This window comes from Oryzias latipes, chromosome 2, assembly GCF_053564925.1.
Source record: "Oryzias latipes strain Hd-rR chromosome 2, Olatipes_Hd-rR_3.1".
NCBI lineage: Eukaryota > Metazoa > Chordata > Actinopteri > Beloniformes > Adrianichthyidae > Oryzias > Oryzias latipes.
Window position 1 is genome coordinate 21354232 of NC_136238.1, and position 23050 is coordinate 21377281.

A 23050-nucleotide genomic window follows, 5' to 3' on the forward strand; every position below is an offset into this window, starting at 1 on the left:
AGTTTACCCGAATTTTTACTTTTGTACCCTATTAGATTTTATTTTCTTTATTGTTTCTTGTCTTACAAATAATTTTTAAGCAGATAAAGCATTTTAAACTTTTCTTTTAAAATAAAGTTTCTTCACGTGACCCGGAAGTAAACAGCACGAGGCGCTAGCAAGCGTTAGCTTGTTAGCAGGCTAGCATAATTAGCTTGTGTTGCTAGGAAGGGGGTGTTTTGTTGGGACGTTTGTGAGGTTTTTGGACAGAAAGGACGATACGTGGTTCGTGTGGGAACTCTCAGCATTTTCCAAAGTGTCGTAAATGAGTGAAGAGTCGAACGGAAAGACAACGTGGATTGCTCTGATTGTGAGACTAGCAGATGATCGGAGCTGCAGTGAAGAGGACGGCGGTGTTTGTGGGACTTAGCTGAAGATTCGGAGCAGCTTCAGCAACCATGCCTTCCCTTCAGCCTCTGAGAGAGTTGATCAGCGAGCGACTAGCTGCTGCTGCTGAAGAAATCTTCCGACTCTGTGAAGGAACCATCGTCCAGTACGAGGAGGAGCTCTGTCGTCAGCGCAGACTGCTGGATGTCGCCTGGAAACCACAGCTGCAGCTTGACCACATAGGTATGCTCACTTTAGTTTAACAAAGGAGAGAATCTCTTCAGGCTCACAAATTTCTATGGGCCAGAGACCCACTTTGGTGACCAGAAATGATACAGCTTTGAATTCTGAACAAAATAAATAAATAAATGGCTCAATTAGTCCTACAATTAGTCAAATTGTCAATACGAGTCAACGACCGCCTTTTTTGCTGATAGAAACAACGGGAGAACTTGGTAATCACCGTTACGAGTATTAATGGGTTTTTTTGTCTTTAAAAGGTTTGAGAAAAAGAAAAGTAGCTTAGATTTTATCTAGTTGTATTTCAATAAATTTCACATTATGTTGGGTTATTTATTATTATTGAGAAACATGTGAACCTTCAGGCTGTTAATATTTCAGCCGTATTCATTTTTCTGCCTTTTTCATTCAAATTTCCTGCACTTGTCTTCGATAAATGACACTTAAGTCACGTGTGTACCGCTAGCATAGACACCTGTTAAAACACTAGCAGGGGTGTCAAACACCAGCCCCCCCCCCCCCCCCCCCCCCCCATTGTGACTCTTTTGCATCAAATAAAAATGCTAATAATAATAATAAGAAATGGGTTTGTTAGTTAAATTTGTAATTTGAAATTTATTTTCTAAACTGTTTCTATGAATAGCTTTATAGGACATATTCTTATCATACCAGAAACCATAGTTTAGTGTTAGTTGACTCACCATTATCACCTTGGAGGTGAAGTCAAAAAAGAGAACTTCTTCTTACCCTTTCGGCTTTTCCCATCAGGGGTCGCCACAGCGAACGAGTCGCATGGTAATCTTGGCAATGTTTTACGCCGGATGCCCTTCCTGACGCAACCCTCTCAATTTATCCGGGCTTGGGACCGGCATAGAAGTAGAGAAGGGAACAGGGAGCAGCCCGGATTCGAACCCTGGTTTCACGGACGGAAGGCGCCGCAAACCAGCACGGGCTAAAACTGCTCGAAGTCAAAAAAGAAAACAGATATTAAAAAAAAAAGTTGGTTATGAAACTCAGATAATAAGCTTGACTGCAGATAGGGCTGAGAGATATGGAATTTCTTATATCACAGTATAGTTTTTTTATATCAGGTGATAACGAGATATATCACAATATAATCCAGATAACTATAGTTGTCTAATTTGAACACTTTGCTCATAAAAGAAGTGTGTAATCATCAGCAGATTCTGTAGATTTAATATTTATTTCCTATCATACTTTAAACAGATGTACTGAAGGACCATGATGCAACAGTTTTTTTCAGGTAGTCAAAAAAAGGCATTTATATTACAAGCTAAACTAAAAATTATAGCAAAGGCTTTCATGATTTAAAAGAGAATATCAATAAATCAGAACACTACACTGTTTGATCGGTTCCATTTAATATTCATTCTAAAAGTAAATTCTAATGTTTTCAAGTTTTACAGAACAAATATCCAATTATTATACAATTTTACACTGGAATAGCTTGGGAGTTTAACTTTTTCAGAATTTTTTTTTTTAGAAAATAAAAAAAGCATAACACTTATAAATGGTATAAACAGATATTTATTGTCATCTAACTGCAAATTCAAACATTCCGATAAACAAGGACAGGTTTCTTAACTCTGCTTCCAATAATAATTGGATTGGATTTATTCCAGACAGTCAAAGCGCTTACAATATCTATCTATCATTCATTCACTCCTCATTCATACTCAGTGATGGTAGCTACTGATGTATCCACAGCTACCCTGGGGCAGACTGACAGAGGCGTGGCTGCCAGTACGCGCCTATGGCCCCTCTGACCATCACCATAAATCCAGTCATATGCATTTACACACCAGTGGAGTTACACTGGAGCCTGGGAGGGTGACGTGTCTTACCCTAGGACGCCTGAGCTGCTGTCGCTCCAACTGATTATATAAATCATGACAAAAAAACTGCCTGAAAACAAAGTTTTGCATTGTCATTTGATGTTATTGACATTAAAGCTGCTGCTCTCACAAGGGAAAGAGCGGGGGATTCAGTCCTACATATACATATTTGTTGTATTTATCCGTCCTAAAGTCCCGTCTGTGAAAGTATTGTCTGATTTAAACCGGTCCGTGATTACATGTAGGTGATCCAAGGAAAAGCTCATTAGCATAGGATTGTGTTATGCTACATCACAGTCACCAAATCAACACTTTTTATCGAGTTTCTTCATTGGGTTTGTCCTCCAATTCAGACTGGAACCCTAATGTCCCGCTGCTTCATCAGCCGAAACTAAACACAACATGGAGATAATTAGCAGAAGCGAGCACCGGGGTGGGGGTGTCTTGCGTGTGCTTGTTTACCTTGCGTGTGGCTGGCAGAGAAAGAGAGGACGAAAGAAATTCACCAAAAGGAGGGGACGAAAGAGACATGACTAAGTTATGCAAACGTTTACTAGCCATGTGGCGACTGACCCTCTAACTTTTATCAAAATGCTTGCAAATGGAGAATGTGTAACTTCAGAACCTTCAAAATACAAGTCTAGCGATAACAAGTTCTATTGCAATTTATACTGTGGGGCAAATAAGTATTTAGTCAGCCACCAATTGTACAAATTTTCCCACTTAAAAAGATGAGATAGGCCTGTAATTTTCATCATAGGTATAAAACAACTATGAGAGACAAAATCAAGGAAATCCCATTGTCTGATTTTTAAAGAATTTATTTGTAAATTATGGTGGAAAATATTTGGTCAGTAACAAAAGTTCAACTCAATACTTTATTATTTATCCTTTATTGGCAATGACAACGGTCAAACATTTTCTGTAAGTCTTCAAAAGGTTTTCACAAACTGTTGTTGGTATTTCGGTCCATTCCCCCATGCAGATCTCCTCTAGAGCAGTGATGTTTTAGGGCTGTCATTGGGCAACACAGACTTTCAACTCCCTCCAAAGATTTTCCATGGAGTTGAGGTCTGGATACTGGTGAGGCCACTCCAGGACCTTGAAATGCTTCTTACAAAGCCTCTCCTTTGATACCCAGGCAGTGTGTTTGGGCTTGTTGTCGTGCTGAAAGACTCAGTCATGTTTCATCTTCAATGCCCTTGCTGATAAAAGGTTTTTTCAAAATCTGACAACACATGGCCCCATTCATTCTTTCCTTTACACAGAGGAGTCATCCTGGTTCCTTTGCTGAAAAACAGCCCCAAAGCATGATGTTACCACCTCCATGCTTTACAGTAGGTATGGTGTTCTTTGGATGCAACTCTGCATTCTTTCTCCTCCAAACTATGTTGTTACTGTGGTTCCAGCTTTCTGCAGGTCAATCAGTGGTCCCAGTGGTTCTGGGAGTTTTGCTCACCCTTCCTTCGATCATTGTGACCCCACAGGGGGAGATCTTGCGGGGAGTCCCAGATGGAGGGACATTATCATTGGTCTTGTATGTCTTCCATTTCCTAATAATTGCTCTCACATTTGATGTCTTCACACTGGTCATGGGTCCGGTAACACCAGCGTGTCGGCCCACGTCAGGCCAAATTTACTTTGGGCGGGTTTTGCGTCAATTTGGTGGGTTTTAGTTAGTTTTTTTTATGCGTCTAAGCTATCTTTTATTTTGAAAAATATTTTACTTTGAAAAATTACCCGATATTCTCTGTTATATTTCTGTCAATGAGTGCTAAATCTGTCCAGCAGCAAGTTTAACAGAGTAGTAAAAAATCTGCTTTTCATGCACCGGATGTGCGCCCGGCTTCCAGTTGTTTTCCATGCCCACTTGTTTTTGACGTTTTATTTTACTGACTTTTTCGTAAAGGTGGTGTTCTAATTAGGTTTGTGGAGATATTTAATAGTTTTAATAGTGTTTTTGGCTTTTTGTCCCCTCCGTTTATCTCAGTTTTTGCTTGATCTAGCAGAACACAATTCCATTTAAAAGTGACTCTTATTTTAAATGAATTTTTTTATGTTTTGCAGGTCAGATGTTGCATTTGTACAGGAGAACATTCTAACCTCCTAAAAGCTGGGGCATTTTAGGGTGAGACATGGGAAAGAGGAAGCCACAACTACAATGAAAAATATTGTTTACAGTTGTTTATTTAGTCGGTATATCATTGGAGTTGGGATGCATGGTGGCGCTCTTGGCTCACCGCGGTTCAAGTTGCGGCTGGGGGACCTTAAACAGAACATCAATGGGGGACCTTTCAGTGTGGAGTTTGCATGTTCTCTCCGTGCATGTGTGGGTTTTCTCCGGGGACTCTGGCTTCCTCCCACCGTCCACAAACATGCTTCATGGGATAATTGGTCACTAAATTGTCCATAGGTGTGAGTGTGACAGTGAATGGTTGTGTGATTGTGGCCCTAACACAGACTGGCGACCTGTCCAGGGTTTTCCCTGCCTTCGCCCATAAGTGGCCGGGATAGGCTCCAGCAGCCCCGTGAGCCCGAAAGGGATAAAACGGCAGAAGATGAATGAATTAAATATAAAATATAAAGTTATGTTTCTCTCATACGTTTGTAAACAGCTTAATTTAAAAAAAACTAGCACAATGAATAAATTATATGGATTCAACGTGAAACATGCTCCCACTTAATTACTGTTTTTAATCAGTATTATTGTAAGGCTGGACCAAAGGTTCGTCTTAGACCAGGGGTGTCAAACTCATTTTGGTTCAGGGGCCACATTCAGCCCGTCTGATCTCAAGTGGGCCGGACCAGTAATGTAAAAGCAAAATAACAGCTTTGTTTTTGTTTTTTTACTCAGTTGAAAAAAAATGCCTAATCACTTGGGGCCAATGGATCTCAAATAAAATTAGTTTTACTTAAAAAAAAGTTGGTCTATTCAATTTTATAGACTAGAATTTTATCAGACTGAATATTTTACATCTGACACGGTGAAAGGTTTATTTATGGTGAGTTTCATAGTGGTGCTAAATGTTATATTCTTTGAACTCTGCGACCAGTTGATGACATACCAAGCATGCAGGTTTTGCATTCAGCTCTGTGAACAAATTAAACTGTCCATTTTTCCTGGAAAGTTCAGCACTCCACTTCTTTTTGACAACATTTTGGTCATTAGGGTGTCACTACTGGTCATCCTTAAAGCAACATAACAGTGGTAAGGCTCATAGGGAACCAAAGTGTACCTTACCCAGATGCAGAGCTGCTAGGTTTTGCTTTTGACACGTGCAGAGATTTGCTGTTTCACCTGTTTTGTGTTTCCTTTGCTCCCCCTAGTGGCGGAATTGCGCATTTTGGTTATTTCTTTAAAAAATCACAACTCGCCACAGGAATGGACTAGAAACTTGCTTTCTTTTTTAAATACCCTTATGATTTTTACTCTTCGTGTGTGGGCCGGACTAAACCACCTGGAGGGCCGGATACGGCCCGCGGGCCGAATGTTGGACACCCCTGCCATCGACACACTGCTGCATAGTAACAAACGGGAGACAGCTTCCTATGAATGTGGCTGACTAAGAACACCACCATTTTTCAGGATATAAGATCTGTTGTTTTTTTGCATAGCTTGGCCTAGGTCGCAACTTATAGGTGCAACTTGTATGTCATTTTTTCGGTAATTTATAGTCTTATACATTTGATATTTTCCCACTAAGTATCACTATATTTGAACAATAATATTAGGACTGGGTTGATAAAATCTGAATTGATTCAAGCTTAATAAATCAACAATTAATCCATAAATTTGAGATTGATCTTTAAGGCTTTTCCGGTGATCTAATCAAAGCCAAAGTCCGCTAGCTTGACGGTAACGTATAATGGAATTTCCCATAGCACAACTAATGCTAATGCTCGTTTGAACTAGGGTTGTGCCGATGGACGATATCATCGTCCATCGTGATGGGTGACTGACATCCCGATGGACAGACCACCATCGTGATGCCACGCCCCCGCCACGTTGCGCGTCGACACCATAAGCCGCGGTTACATGTACAAAATATCTTGATGGGATCAATGGTCGGATTAGAATCCAACCGTGTAGATGGGCCCAGAAAAATGTTTTCAGAATATAAAAACGTTCACTAAGATCACAATTTCGGTCAGAATAAATCATTCGCACTTGCGCAGTATTCGCACATGCGCAGTTTGAAAACCGGAAAGGGAATACAACTTCCGCCGAGCGGCTTTTTTTCCAAACTTTATTGAATGTAACAATTCAATACAAAACGATAACAGCGCCGAGCGGCTATATATATTGACATGTCAGCTCGGTAAAATACGAGATGATCTTCTAAACGTGCTTTTAATAATGTTACGGTTATTATGAAACACCTGTTCGCTCATCATTTGAATTTTAATCCGTGTGGTCAGTGCTTTTTCTGAACGTAGCCAGGATTAGCAGTATGCTAACACGGGCTAACAACATTAGCTTTGGGTGGCGCTGCATCCTGTGAATAACATCAGCCTTTATTTAGTCGGGACACGACTGGAAACACAAATCCACGTGATTGTTTGAATGTTTTTTAAGGACTGAGCGACATTTCTGCTTTGATGCTCAAACCTCTGTGTGTCTGCTGACGATCCGTGCTGTGCTCAGACACACTTTTAGACCCGGTTCTGAGTTCGGTAGGTAGTACCCCTAGAGCTGCGGGACGGATCGCAGTCTTAAATCTCCCACACATACCGCTCATGTACCCCCCTCCCCCCCTTCCCATCAAACACAAAGCTGTAAATCCGCACTCCGCCGGTCCACTCCGCTAAGTGCGGGAGCGGACTACTTCTTTTCTATTTTGTTTGTTATTTTTTCTGTTAAAGTCACTTCCCTCAGTTTATACTGGATCATCGCGGATTAACCATTAGTTGGGAAATAAAATGAAAAAAGCAAAATAACGAATAGCAGTTATATAAGAACGAAAAATGTAAAAAAAATACCCCCCCCCCCCCCCCCGACGATGTCATCGTCCATCCCGATGGTTGACAGCAAACATCGTCAACGGCCAAATTAGGGGACATCGCCCAACCCTAGTTTGAACTAAACATACAATCCTGGCTAAATGAACAGGTTTATATACTCACAGGCACTAACTATCCAAACTCTTTCAAGGAAATTTTTTTTTAAGTAACCATTTGTGGTTTAAAGCAGCATTTTTTTCCTCAAATCTTCTGGAACAAAGTGTAACGCTATAGCGTCAACTCCACCTAGTGACTAAACTGAAATACATGTTTCTTAACGATCTGCACAATTTTGTTGTAGCTTCTTCATTTGTATGGAAGTGATTCTGTAGCATAATTAAAAATAAAAGTCAACACCAGAAAGGCTTTTTCATTTTCAAAATGAAACTGCATTTTGTGACTCAAAATTAAAATGAAAAAGCAATCCACCAAAATGCTTTTTCATTTTCTTCTTCCACACTGCTTATTCTTTCACTTAATTAAAATAATGAAAATGTTATTTGACATTTCATTTTCAAAAAGTTCTCTGGTAAATTTGTAGCAAAATTCATTTAGAAATGTCTAATTTGACAATTAAAATGGATTAACAGAAATGCTTTTTCATTTTCAAAATGAATCTGCATCAAATGACTCAAAATTCAAATGAAAAATCAATCCTTCAAAATGCTTTTTCATTTTATACTTAAAAACGCTTATTTTGTGTCATAATTAAAACGAAAATGCAAAGAGGGGATTGGATTTGCATTTTAACATCCACCCTGCGAAGATTGTTGCGATATTCAATTCGAAAAAGCATTTCCAGCGAGGAGGCGGGGCAATGACGTCTGTGCTATCTCCGTGTGTCCAGCTGCTAAGACACACAGACATGCTAGGAGCAGTGTAGCTTTGTGTTAGCGGCAGAGAAGAGGGCTTTGTGATGGTTGTGAACTTCTGATTATTTTACACAGCTTCTCAGGACTACGTAGCAGCATTTCCGCCCTATGCGGTCCTCCTTTGGACGCACCGTGGACACAGAATAAGTGGTTTAAAGTAGGTATAAAATGAAAAAGCATTTTGAAGGATTGATTTTAATTTTGAGTCATTTGATGCAGTTACATTTTGACAATGAAAAAGCATTTCTGTTAATCTATTTTAAATGTCAAAATCTATTTTAAATGTCAAAATAGACATTTCTAAATGAATTTTGCTGCATTTGTTGACACTGAGTCATCAAATGCAGCTTCATTTTGAAAATGAAAAAGCATTTCTGGTATTGACTTCTATTTTTAATTATGCTACAGAATCGCTTCCATACGTTTGAGAAACCATGTAACACCGTATGGTGTTAACAATCTCATTGGTTTATTATTTCACTAGTAATATTCACAGAATGTAAACTGTATCGGATTAATACAAATTTCCTCGAAACATATACCGTAATTCCCGGATTTTAAGCCGCTACTTTTGTCATACGCTTTCGACCCTGCGGCTTATTCAATGATTCTGCTAATTTATCGATTTATTTGACGGCCGCCGGGAGCGCTCGTGCAGTCTGCGCGCTTTTAAGTCACTGCTGCTCTCTTTTACTGGTATGTTGTTGTAACCAGCCCTGTTACTACCATATTGCTGCTGTGTCACAGGTGGAAGGAGAGGAGAGCTGCTCTCACATTCCGCTGCAGCTCCCTGCTCCTTCTTATAACACGCACATATACACATCCTCAATCTACAACACAGTGTGGCGACCTGGGGGTTAGCCCCACCTTTAGCCCCTAAGACTCATGGGAAGTGGAGAATCGCGGGTGTAAATTTCCTCACCATAACTGAGGGAGCTGTGAGCAGTAGTGAGGTGCATGCTGTTTGGCAGATGTGGTTGTGTTCAAATAAATGGGCTGACGCAGTGTTAACTCCCCTCTCAATGAGACTGAAGGCAGTCGTATACAGTGATCCCTCGCTATAACATGGTTTACTTTTCACGGTTTCGCTACTTCACGGATTTGCAGCGTGCATTGTGTTCTGCATTCTGATTGGCTAAAAAGCCACTCTGCTTCTTCTCTACCTGTGCGTCAATAACGTTGCAGTTTAATATGTACATGTACGTAAAACAGCTTGCCAAATTTACATTATGTACTTGCAAATTCTCTTGATGTTGGCATGTCTGTGTATAAGGATGTTTTTGCGAAGAAGAAAAAAGAGCCACACCAACTGCCGATCACTATGTTCTTCTCCCGAACAAACACACCTGCAGCTGCACCGCGGGCTTTAAATGAAGAAAAATCTGCAGAGCGGAGTCAGGATGCAGCGGCTCAGTCTGAACTTAGAGCAGTTAAATACACCCGAGTCACTATTTGTGCGACTGTACTTTGTATTTTTTCATAATCATCATTTTATATTTTCTCCCGTTTAATCCAATTACGCGGGTCGCGGTGGGCGGGGCTAATCTCCGCGATTTGACGCTTTCTGTTCACATTGATGATTAAAATTATTATTTGACAGTACAGAACAGAAGGCATTTGTTAAAGAACGTTTCTAAAGTACTTTGATTTGTAAAACAAATGCTTGAGCCTATAAAATGGTTTGTTCCCTCTTTTCAATGTATAATAGAGTATTTAATTGTATCATAATTGAAAAAAAAAATAGAGGTTTCTACTTCATGGTTTTTGACTATCACGGGCTCTTCCTGGAACGTAACCCCCGCGAAAAACAAGGGTTTACTGTAGTCTGTGGGTCAGGATAATCATTGACGGACCGATAGTGTTGGCAACAACATGCTGTTCATATGTGGGTGTGGCTTGTGGATGTATATTGTGACTCAACCTCCTTAAATTGAGTAGGTGCGGCTTGTAATCAGGTGCGCTCTATAACCCGGAAATTACGGTATATAGATTATCATTGTATTTCTATACGTATTTCTATACGTATATATCTCCAAACGTGTCTCCCTGCTCTAGAGTCCACTTTACACCACTACATCCGACGCATTGCATTGTACTTGTGTTATGTGTAGTTTGGATTCAGCTAATCAGCCATGGAATCCCATTCCATGAAGCTCTCTGCGTACTGTTCTTGGGCTAATCTGAAAGTCACAGGAAGTTTGGAACTCTGTAGCAATTGACTTTGTATAACGTTAGCGGACTCTTTGCTCTATGCCCACCTCGAGGCTGAGTGCTGTTGTTCCCAAACTCTTCCATTTTGTTCTGATAGAGCTATCGCTTGACTGTGGAACATTTAGGAACGAGGAAATTTTACGACTGGATTTGTTGCACAGGTGGCATCCTATGACAGTTCCACGCTAGAATTCCCTGAGCACCTGATAGGTTTTGTCTTAGATCATTCCTGGTAATTTGTTTCTTTTCATTTCTTCCACAACTGTTCTGCACTCATCTCTCCTCATCTTTTCATTTGCTTTGCTGAGCCCAGGTACTTCACTTCTTCACGTCAGCTCTGGTCCAAGCAGATCATGTTCTTATCAGTTAGCTTGCAGTGAAAAAGAAATGAAGAAAACCACAAAACAATTTAGACCTCACAAATGATCTTAAAGATTGATCCTCAACTTTTTGTCTGTCCACATTATAACACGCTTTAAAGCTCATTCTTTAATAAAAATATTATTCACCTCAAACTGGGGAACATAAGGTACACCCTAAGACAGGGGTGCTCGTTCAAGGACATGAGGGTAAATCGCACACCAGCAATGATAAATAACAACAAAAAAATATCTAAAAAATCCGTCAGCGAATCAAAATTCTCGCAGAGAAGTACGCGACTTGATTGACATGCAGAACGGCCAAGCAGAGATCCTCTGATACATACGTCACTGCATATGCGTGTTTAAATATACTGAGCACAAAGTGTGTCTGCCATCAGAAAGTCGCTGCCTGTCCCGAGGTACGTCAAGTCCCAGGCAGAGGACCACTCTGTCCCACTGGAGTGTTTTTTGAGGCCTGGATCCTCCTTTGATGCATGTGTCCTCGATCTGGAGTTGCCCCTTTTGACACTGCTGTCCTGGCAGTAGTGTGTTCTGGAGCCAGCAGTGCTTTAGAAACGCCATGCTGCCCCCATTGCACGGTTTACAGCAGAATGAAATAGTCCCTGCTGTCTGTTTTTGTTAATACAAAAGTATCTTTGTGTACTCTTACTCTGTAGTTTTTGAATTATCAGTACATAAGCAATATGTACTATAGTAATGTACTAAAAGTTCATAATACTATGTTTATTTTTACTGTTTTTTAGTCTGAAAATTCTATATATAGATTGGGCTGTGACGATAACCGCATCACCGCATCACCGCACTTTTTTTACGCACTTTTTTTTAAACTTTTTTTTTTTTTACGTTTTGCATATGGTGCGTGTTTGGAACTATAATAAACACATTAAACGCATTCATCTTTGCTGACAATTTCCTTTTTCTGCTAGTCCTGTGTTCAGACTTTCCTTCTTTCTTTCAGACTGTTGTCTCCTTTTCTCCCACCTTTGCTCTCACTGTCTGCCTTCGCGCTGCGTGGCACGCGGCTCCCTTTACAGTTACACAAACAGGCGCGCGCTTTCAAAAGCACACATCCTTATTCTACAACAGAAGTTTCCATCTCGTGAGGAAATACGACAAATTTACTGCTTTCTAATTATTAATTTCCATTGTATTCATTTCCATTACAAGCTGCGTGCGTTCCTAAGTGCGCGACACGGCCGCCCACCGGAGGATTTTGTGTTGGGGGGGGGTTACTGTCCTCCTTCAATCCGTAACACCAAACATGCCTGTATAAACAAAGGCGGAGCCCCGCATTCTTCATGGGTGTCAGGCTTCACGGCTACCAGAAAGGTGACAAAGTGTCTGCAGTCTGTTTATTACTGGGCAATAAATAATATTCTGAGAAGATGTCTGTACCAGAGAGCACAGGTGAAACTTGCGTGCAGCTCCAGAGCGGTCCGCTGCAGAAGAATCAACACACACCCCCAACATACGTGTGCGCTCCTTCCTACTATTCCTACACAAGACGCTCCGCGCTCACACACACAGTCAATCTACAACACCTATAGTTAGTTCACAAGTTAGATATGTAGTTGTTAGTTGTTGTCATTTGTTGTCATTGTTAACAAAGAATAGTACGTTGTAACTGTATTTATTTCCGATGCGGCCGCCGGGGGATTTTGTGTTGTTTTGTTTTTTTGTGGGGGGGGCTGCGGTTAACCGCGACACCGCGCCCCCTGGTGGTTTATCACCGCGGTGATGAAAAATTCGACACCGTCACAGCTCTATATATAGATATATAAAATCAGGCAATTTATTATGGCCCGCAGCAGTCACGGACCGCATGGATCATATTGTTTTCATAGGTGGAATAATTTCTGTGCCTTTGAGCAAAAAGTCACCAATATTTGCACATGCCTAGTACCCAGCAAAAAGGAATGAGCATCTTAAGCAACGTGTCAGTTGATGATGCTAATTGCATTGCTAGCATTTTTAGCCACATTAGCATAACTCCCATAGCTAGCACTATTACCATTTCCCGCAATTGGGTTTTTCAGAGGCAGCTGATGATGCTGATAGCAATGCTAGCACTTTTAGCCACATTAGCATAACTAGCATAGTTAGCATTATTAGCATCTCACGCAATGGGTTTTTCTGAGACAGTTAATGATGCTGATAGCAATGCTAGCAATTTTAGCCACATTCAGCTCAGACAGCTTCACAGGAAGAAAAGGGGGAGTTAGATGTGTGAGGTGAGAGTGGTGGTGGCGCCTAGAAGGGTGGCAGTTGTGCGTAGAGGCAGTCGGCGAGTGTGCAGGCGAGTAACGCCAACGGCCCATACAATGCCACTCCCGGCCTTAAATGTTCTTTTTTTTAAATCAACTTAGGTTGGCTTAAAACGTAACTGTTTACATACATAATCATATAAACTCGACAAAAGAAAAACTTACATTGCTAAAACAATGAACTTTTACAATAAAAATTAAACAAAAGTAGCTCTCTTTTACCTTAAAAATGTAAAAAGATTAAAAAGGGCTTTTGATTTATGGATTTGATTATCTTATTGAAGTTTGATTCCGTGTTGCCTTTTGTTTTAAACAATTATATTTACTGCAGCTTCATTTGACACTGGAATGCAGTGGTGGATGTTTTCAGATTAGAGGAAATATCTTTGAAAAAAATAGTAAGTTTATCTTTTGTTTTTATGTGTATCCTTTCAGAACTTCCCCAGCATTATCTGAGTAACCAGGAGAGAAACTCCAGTGTGGAGCAGGAGGAACAAGAGGAACCAGAACCCTCACTGACTAAAGAAGAACAGGAGGAACCAGAACCCTCACTGACTACAGAAGAACAGGAGGAACCAGAACCTCTTCATATTAAAGAAGAGCTGGACAAGCCGGAGGAACAGGAATCTCCTCTAATTAAAGAGGAGCTAGTGGAGATCTTCATCGGTCAGGATGAAGAGCAGCTTGATCTGAAGCAGGAGACTGATACCTTTATGGGGATTCCTCCTTATGAGGAAAATGACAACAGTGAAACAGAAACAAGCAGTCAGCAGAGCTTTAATGTAACTAATAGTCAGGATGAAGAAGGAAACCAACATGAAGAACCAACATCAACTTCAGATGAAGATACAGACCCACAGAACAGAGATCAGAGGAAGAGAAGAGACAGAATTCATGTCCAAAGTGTGGGCAGCGCTCACATGTCAGAAAGCCGGTTTGACATTAAATCAGAGGAAATGTCAGAAATGCATGTCTCTGAGAGAGCTTCCTGGAAAAATTCCCCATTCAAGAAATGTAAAAAAGAAAGGAAAACTGAGTCCTTCTTTTGTCTCGAGTGTGGAAGAAGTTGTACAACTGCTAAAGGCTTGAGGCGTCACATCAAAATCCACACAGGAGAGAAGCCCTTTTCATGTAAAGAATGCAGCAAAAGTTTCAGACGTAATTATCATCTCACGCGTCACATGTCAACTCATTTGGGAGAAAAGCCCTTTTCTTGTATAGAATGCCATAAGAGTTTTAGAGATAGTTCTCTTCTCTTAAGTCACATGTTAACTCACACAAGAGAAAAGCCTTTTTCCTGTAAAGAATGCAACAAAAGCTTCAGTCGTAATTATCATCTCACGCGTCACATGTCAACTCATATGGGAGAAAAGCCCTTTTCCTGTACTGAATGCCACAAAGGCTTTAGAGACAGTTCTATTCTCATGAGTCACATGTCAACTCATTCAGGAGAAACCCGATTTTCTTGTCCTGACTGCCGTAAAAGTTTTAGGGAGCGGTCTCTTCTCATGAGTCACATGTTAACTCATTCAGGAGAAAACCGATTTTCTTGCACTGAATGCCATAAAAGCTTCAGACGTCGCTTCCATCTCAAATATCACATGTTAACTCATTCAGGAGAGAAGCTTTTTTCCTGTACACAATGCAATAAAAGCTTCACATATAGTTCCAGTCTCTCGCGTCACATGTTGAGTCACACAGGAGAAAACATCTTTTCTTGCACTAAATGCAGCAAAAGTTTCAGTCGAAATTACAATCTCAAATATCACATGTTAACTCACAAACAGTAGAGAACAGTTTTTTTTGTTCCAGTGCTCCCCAACGTTCTTCCCACCCTGCAGAATAAAGAACTGCATCCATCTCTGTCAATTTAAAGTCCTACAATAAGAAATGAATTTTGTTTCTTTCAAATGTACATAGAGGTTCAAAAGTAGCATAGTTTTAGGGCTGCACGATTTTAGGAAAATTTTCTATATTAGTAAACTATATTACGAGGACGATATAACTTGCAATACATGAACAAACAAAAAAAACCAACTAAATATACAATTTTCATTTCACTGCAACAGTTTATTTAAATAGGAGTTAACATAACTTAAACCCTAGTCTGCATAGGAAGAACATCTAACATAATAGGACTTCATCCAATTAGTCAAATGCGTACATTTATTTATTTGAAGCTGCCATAAGATTGTTTCAGCACATTTAAGGAAACCATTAATCCCAATTTTAGCCAATTTTTGCGATATACGTATTGCACAGCTTGATATTGCTATAACACTAAATTTGTGATTTATTGTGTAGGTGTTGTTAGTTTATTTGAGAAAGTGTTTTTAGAATCTTGTTTTTTGAATTAAATTTGATTTTTTATTTTTTTTTAGCTGTTTCTGAAGCCCTGAAGTGTGTAGTGGTTAGAACTCTCATCTCACAGCAAGAAGGTACAGGTTCAAATCCTGGCTGGATACCTTCTGTTTAGAGTTAGCATCTTCTCCCTTTTGTATTTATGGGTTATCTCTTCTTAATAGGTTCTAAATTGTCCCTGTGGCGTATATATTTTTGTGTTTGGTTATCCGTCTCTCTGTAGCCCTGAAATGATCAGGGAAACTGCCCAGGGTGTCCTTCACCTTCTCCCAGGGGTAACTTAGTACGTTCTGGTAATCTGGTTACCCTGAGCAGGAACTAGAAGGTATATAAAAAAATGAATGGATGAATGAAATGTATCATTTAGGAATATTTATTTTGGAGGGTTTAAGGGCAGGGATGCCCAGTTTAGTTTAGTCAGTTTAGTTTAGCCATTTCCTATTGAATTCTATGACTTTATGTTCTTTCTGATTCACGTCTACAACATATAAACTACCGGTTTGAAGCCCATTTCCATGGCTATTGTTTTAATAATGGGGATATACAAATAAAATTGAATTGAACTGAATTATTGTGTTTCTTTGTCACAGCTGAGATTTGTATTATTTTGTAATACCTGAAAAATAAAAATAAATACATTTTTGGCCTTGTTAATATTGGCATTTTTTTTTCTAAACACTTTCATCTGTAAGTTGAATTAAGTCATGGATAACTTAATCAATACCTGCTGGCTAGCTAACTCTAGATCAGAGGTCTTCAATCTTTACCACTCAAAGAACCATTTGGATCAGTTTCCCACAGAAATGAAAACACCATCATATGTGCGGTAGCTACTGTCGCCATTGCCATAGATACGATGACTCGGAGCGGCTCGGGCCAATACTGTCCACTGGTTTCAACATGACTGTACCTGTATCAAGAAGCAATGGTACTTCCTATTTGTGAACACGAGAAGGGGGAGGGGCTGAGCTGTCCATTGTTTTTACGGTCTTGACCAGGAGTTGGTAACGTTTGGCCCTCATTTGTGAGTGAGTAAAGACTCCGGCACCCCCTCGGTGTTAAAATACTCATCACATCGTGTTTGCCCTTATATCCTGGGTTTGAGTGACAGCCTTTTCTACATTTCCCAGAGTGCTGTAGCCTTGATTCCGCCCAGATTTACAGGGAATCCATGCATTACAAATTTCAACAAAAAAGGGCCAACTCTGAGAATTCAGTCTTCATGGACACAAGACTGCTTTTTGAAAGACTGTTGAGTGCACTTTTTGCTGTAAGTGTTGTTTGTCATACATCAAAGTCAATGTGCATCGGAGTCAATGGAACCTGTCCAGATACAGCAAACAAACCAGCTCCCTCAAAGTTTGTACTACTGCTAATCATAATGGTACAAATGTAAGTGATCTTATTACACATTATATTGCAAAAAAGAAAAATAATCTATTTTAATATTATTTACACAGTTCTTCATATGCTGTTTTTAAAACTTGTCAAATAAAAAAAAGGTTTAATTTGAAAGGATCTTCTCCCAACATCTGCTACTTTCCATCACCTAAAAGTTGTCTTTCTAGTTAATCATCAGCACCTCTGAAATAAAAACATTCATTCATGAGCTGGAGGCAGAGTTTACAGCATCATTTTAAAAAGCTCAGACCGATGTTCTCTGTCTTGATTAACCCTTGTGCCATCTTAGATGACCCCACCCTTACATTGAAGTGTTCTCCATACCATGACAAAGGTGGATAAATGTGGAAAGATTTCATGTAATCCATGGACACCAGTGAAGATCACAAATCATTGAAGAAAAAAAGTTCAGCGCACTGTCTAGTGGGTCTAGATGACCCAACTCTCAATGTTAAAGTGCCTAGGATAGCACAAGGGCTACGCCCGACTTGTTGATGGATGTTATTAGGATGCTGTTCTGATGGACTGGATAGATGCAGTTCATTGAGCTGAAGAACTGAGTGCTGTGGAGGACAAAGTATGTAGAATTCAGCAACAGTTGGAAGTCAGACTGTTGCTGGATCATAGAGCTCACTTCCTCACCTGCTGGACTTCTGCACCTGAGGGATTCAGCTGATTTTGAAACATTGCTCTGGTGCTGCTGTCTGTCTTCTAGTCTACATTTCTCTGTCAACAGGTGTTTTTATCTATGAAACATGTGCTCAGCCCTATTTACAGTCGCTTAGCAACCCAGCTCTCTGAGTCCTGCTTTCAACCTAAGGTATCAACTCCAAGCCCTAGATCACAGAGCTTCACCAACCAAAGCAGAACCAGAGGTCACACTGACTGTCTGGTAGGCATCTGTTTATTGCCTCATCTTACGCTTGGTGTAACCCTTGTGCAATCCTAGGCACTTTAACATTGAGAGTTGGGTCATCTAGACCCACTGGACAGTGCTCTGAACCTTTTTTCTTCAATGATTTGTGATCTTCACTGGTGTCCATGGATTACATGAAATCTTTCCACCTTTATCCACCTTTGTCATGGTATGGATAACACGTCAATGTAAGGGTGGGGTCATCTAAGATAGCACAAGGGTTAATTTATTTTTTTAATTTCTAACTTGTCCTGTCCAACAGCTGATCAAGCAGATCAGAGCTCAGTGCCTCTTGTATTGGACAGATTTTATTGTTACAATTGGGGTTTATGGATCTACGGACATCCTGAGTGTATATTTGCATAAACCCCTTTTGTATTTGAGGCTAAGCTTTATTAATGAAAATTATATTTGTATGCATTCCTTGTTGGACCGGACGGAAAAAATGAAAGAAAAGAGGAGGAAACGGAGTGGGATGTCAGAGATGGGGGATAGGGGGTTAGAGTGGGGGGTAGTCGATATCACAAAGTTAAAACATAAAAGTGTCGTAAGTAAATTAAATTACATAACTTAATTCACACAGCAACAAAACAAAAAAAGGCTGCACACAACTATTTACGGGTTAGAAGTATAATCATGCATCAATGATTAAAGGTTTATCTCCCAGGATTTCTGCACATAGACAGGTACACACAATATTCACATTACCCATGCTCATGAAGAGGGCTGTGGAAAAGAGAAAAAAAAACAGTCTCCATGCCCATATTTGTGCAAAGGGGAGTAAGTGGGTGGGCTGAGTGAATGTGTGCCTCTTAGAGTGTACCTTGATCCAGCAGAGACAGGAGGCCAGGCACCCCACACCCCAGAGCTAAGGGCAGACAGCGCAGCAACCCGGCCGATCCAGACATCCAAGAGCCTCACTGTCAAGGACAGACACTGTCAAGGACACAGACAAGGATTCAAGATCAACCACCCTCCCGTGCACTGGACCCCCAGCACAAAAACGGAGATGAAGGTCAGGACCCATCAGCCCCCCCGGCTGAGGAGTAGGAGGAACAGAGAACATGCAGAGTCAGAGCCCCGCCCCATCCCACCCCCGACCACTTGTGACCTACACCGGCGCCCAGACGAGAGGCATGCCACCGCCAAGGAGTCTTGAGCCCCCACCCGCCCCCAACCCCAGAGGCAGGCCGGCAAAGCCCATGGTCAGCCCACACTGCGCACCCGTTCAACCTGCCCACCAGCCCCACCGAGGTCAAGAAGGGGGAAGCTGCAGAAATTGACCGGATGCAGGCGACCAGCGGGGGCCCCAGACAGGGCCAGGGGACGGTGAGTCTGAGGACCAGGCTCTAGTTGCTGTAAGCAACAATGGAAAAGATTGGGGTTTCTCGGTATGCCCAAGAGAGGAGCCCCAGCTGGCCCCAGGGGATGCTGTCCAGCCCGCTCAGATGTTGTATACTCTCTCCCTCCACCAACACACTGGCAGCAGACGCCGGCCCATCCTACTAAGCGTGGGGGGCAGGGGACAGGAAGCAATGTGACCATCCCCCTCTCCTTGTGTGTGCACGTGTATGTGTGTTAAAGAAGTGCAGTTAAAATTGGTGGACAGCGGGGATACAGACTCCTCCATTTTACAACAGCACTCTGATCACCCAAGCATGTCCACCACAGGGGCCTACATGAGTGTATTTATGTATGGTGGTGTATTTATGTGTGTGGTGTATGTTTTGGGAGGGGTGCAATTAAAATAGGTCCCAACATGTCTGAAGCTAACAAAGCTTGATTTGGGGGGGGGGGGGGGGGGGGGGGGTCTACTTAACCTTATTTATTTATTTCCTCAATTGCCCCCCCTCCTTTTTTCATCCCCTTTTTCCCCTCCCCCCTTCTTTTTTTCAATTTTATTTTGTATTATTATTCCCCCCCCCCCCCCCCTTTGACTGATTTATATTTGTCCCTTGTTTATGTATCTATTTATTTATTTAGTTTACCCCCACTGTCAACTCCCAGGCTTCTTGGTGAAGTGTTATGTGTAAAGAGGGAGACTTGTCTTGCTCTACCGTGCATGGTATTGTTGTATCCCTATCCCAAAAACCCCCACCCAAGCACGAGGCACCAGGCCCACTGCGGAGTGCAGCAGAGGCAACGCAGAGTGCACCAGCCCCCCATCACCATCTTCCCAACACCACACAGCCAGGGAGGAGCAGGTCTAGACACCACCCCCAAGGCCGTAGAACAGAGCCCCAGCCCCAGGCAACCGGGTCCCCAATGGGAGCTCTGGTTGCCAGGCGCCTGAACTCCACACCCATCAGACATCCCCCGCCGACCACAAGCACATCCATCCCCCCCAGTCAGTTCGACTGTCCCCCCCCCACCCCCCACCAGCTCCGGCCGAGCCAAGAGGAGGCACCCGAGGGCACAGGCAGGCCAACCAGGACAGCACCAACACACCCCGGGGACCAGAGACAACAGGGGCCCAGGGGCGCAGGCGAGCCCCCCGCCCAGACCAGGCACAGTGACTGGTTAACTAAGATTGTTTTTTTTTAGCTATGCAAAGAGCAGTAAAGATGATGGTTTTTGATCTTTGCTCTATACTGATGGCGCTCTTATCACCAAGTACACAAAAAGATGGCGATGTTGTGATAGGGATTTCGAACCAGGTTGACAAATCTACACACACCTTCTGCCAAAACCAGGGGACCGACGTGCAAAACCACATTGCGTGCAAAAATTGATCTGGGATAATGCTGTTGCAAAACCCACAAATGTCTGGTTCGCTGAGACCCATCTTAAAAATCCTTTGTCATGTGTAGTGAGTTCTATGAAGAGTTTTAAACTGAATCAGTTGCAGATTCCGACTTTTGGTTAGTCTAAAAGTGTTCAAGCAAATCTGTGACCAATAAGAGTCGTCTGTATTAATACCCAAGTCTGAATCCCACTTCTCTGTTGGCAATGTGACTTGGTTTCCAATATTACTTATAAATATATATATTTTAGACATTGTATGATGTTAGTATCAGAAATGTATTCGCTGTATCAGGGAGTGTCAAGTTTATATAACTTGGATTAAACCTTATTACGGATTTCAGTTGCTATTCTAAAAAAATTGTATTACTTAATCCATACCGTCCTTTTAGGTTTTCAAAGGATACAAATGTATTATCTTGAATTATATGTCCTAGATGAGTAATTCCGTTAGCCTTCCAGGTTGGAAAGTTCAGCTTTTTCTTGCTTATCTGGGTGTCAGGATTGTTCCAAATGGGTGTCAGTTTGCTCGGTGTGAGGGAAGAGTTATTCATCTCAACCCTTGTGCTATCCTAGGCACTTTAACGTTGGGAGTTGGGTCATCTAGACCCACTAGACCAGGGGTCGGCAACCCATGGCTCCGGAGCCACATGTGGCTCTTTCATCCTTCTGTTGTGGCTCCATGTGACTTTGGAAAATAATGAGTATTTTATAATAATTAAATTTTATTTTAGTTTGTTCATTTTTCATGGCATTTCAAAAGCGCTGCTGGCTCCACACGAAGCGAGTGCCACGTAAAAAACAGCTTCGTAATGAGCTCGTGTTTATCGGGCGAGACCTGCAGAGCTGATAGCAGGAGGAGACACGCGGGGCGGCTTCAATAAACACTCCGATCTTCTGCCGGGAACTTGACGTGCCTCCGGGCAGAGACCAACCAACTCGCTGATGACAGACTGAGAGTTTGCGCCAGTGTTGCCAGATAGAGTCACAGTTTTCCAGCCCAAAAGTCATCTGAAAACCGCCAGACCCAGCCAAAACCAACTCTCAGCTGCAGAGGATGTGAACAGGTGAACAGGTAGAGAGGAAATGCAGGTGGAGAGGCGGAGGAGGGGCTTTGGCTTCAAACTCTGTCAGAGAGATGCAAACACGGGCGTCAGATTGAGACGCAGCTTTCACTGCGGGAGTTGAAGCAGAGACTTTCCCTGGGATGATTTTATGAACTCAAACATGGAAACATGATTACCAAGTAGAACTCTTCAAAATAATAAGCCTGATCTCTCCACATTCTCAGTGTCTACCATGCATTGACAAACACATCGCTCCAAAGCCGCGATCAGACCAGAACCAGTAGCTCCTCCCACACGCGGCCACGGTACCATCCTTTAAAGAACATAATGTGCATTTGCAGCGACGTATGCTTCAGATGATGTCCGATTGGCCAATCTACATGTCAATCAAGTCCCGTACTTCTCAGTGAGGATTTTGATTGGCTGGTGGATTTTTTTTAATCTTTTCTGGCCCGCGATCTACACTCATGTCATTGAAAATCGACCGGTCGATCAATAGTGATCAACGTAATGAGCACCTTTGAATAATATATACATGCATAATATATATAATGATGTCAAAACGGGTTGTGGCTCCGAGTGCTTTCTTTTTTATTAGGGGCGGTGGGGCGGTCTAAAGGTTGCCGACCCCTGCACTAGACAGTGCTCTGAACCTTTTTTCTTCAATGATTTTTGATCTTCAATGGTGTCCATGGATTACATGAAATCTTTCCACCTTTATCCACCTTTGTCATGGTAGGGAGAACACATCAATGTAAGGGTGGGGTCATCTAAGATAGCACAAGGGTTACGAAAATCTCACCAGGCTGTTAACATAGTTTGGATATAAATACTTTTAAAGTTAGTGTACCGCTGGATGGAGCTGTTAATAAAAGAACGATCATATAGTTCAATCTCTTTACATAGTGACTGGTCCACATCTATCCATGAGTGATCTGCTGGATTGTTCTTATGCAATTTTTAAATATAGTGTAATCTATGACCAAGGAAATAATTATAAAAGTTAGAGAATTCTAAGCCACCAAAGGATTTTACATTTTTCAATGTTTTTAAACTGATTCTTGGTGGTTTATTTATAATTTCTTTATTTATAATTTCAATATGATCAGAGAGATGGGACAATAGCTGGAGGGAATAGTAGGATCTTTTTCTGGCTTCAGGAGGAGAATGATGTTGGCAGAGTTCAGGTTAGCAGGTAGTGATTGGTGACTTTAATAAACATAACCAATCTATAAAAAACTGGAGCCAAGATGTCCCAGAACTCTTTGTAGAATTCTGCTGGGAAGCCGTCCGGCCCTGGGGCTTTATTATTGGGCATCTGCAGCAGAGACTCATGAAGTTCTGCTACAGAGAGGGCTGAGTCTAAGGCT

At 41.6% G+C, this 23050-nt stretch overlaps 1 protein-coding gene across 1 annotated transcript; it reads left to right on the forward strand.

Moving 5' to 3' along the window:
* Positions 1–150: 150 nt before the first annotated feature.
* Positions 151–16208, forward strand: LOC101167101 (uncharacterized). The gene is made up of 2 exons (XM_011482220.3): positions 151–609; positions 13629–16208. The coding sequence occupies exons 1-2, from the start codon at positions 438–440 to the stop codon at positions 14981–14983; spliced, it is 1527 nt and encodes a 508-aa protein (XP_011480522.1). The 5' UTR covers positions 151–437; the 3' UTR covers positions 14984–16208.
* Positions 16209–23050: the final 6842 nt, after the last annotated feature.

Excerpts from the sequence above, each read along its gene's own strand:
- LOC101167101 (XM_011482220.3), top strand. The coding sequence starts at position 438 with ATGCCTTCCCTTCAGCCTCTGAGAGAGTTGATCAGCGAGCGACTAGCT. Across the intron at positions 610-13,628 it reads GCTGCAGCTTGACCACATAG|AACTTCCCCAGCATTATCTG; the intron begins GTATGCTCACTT and ends GTATCCTTTCAG.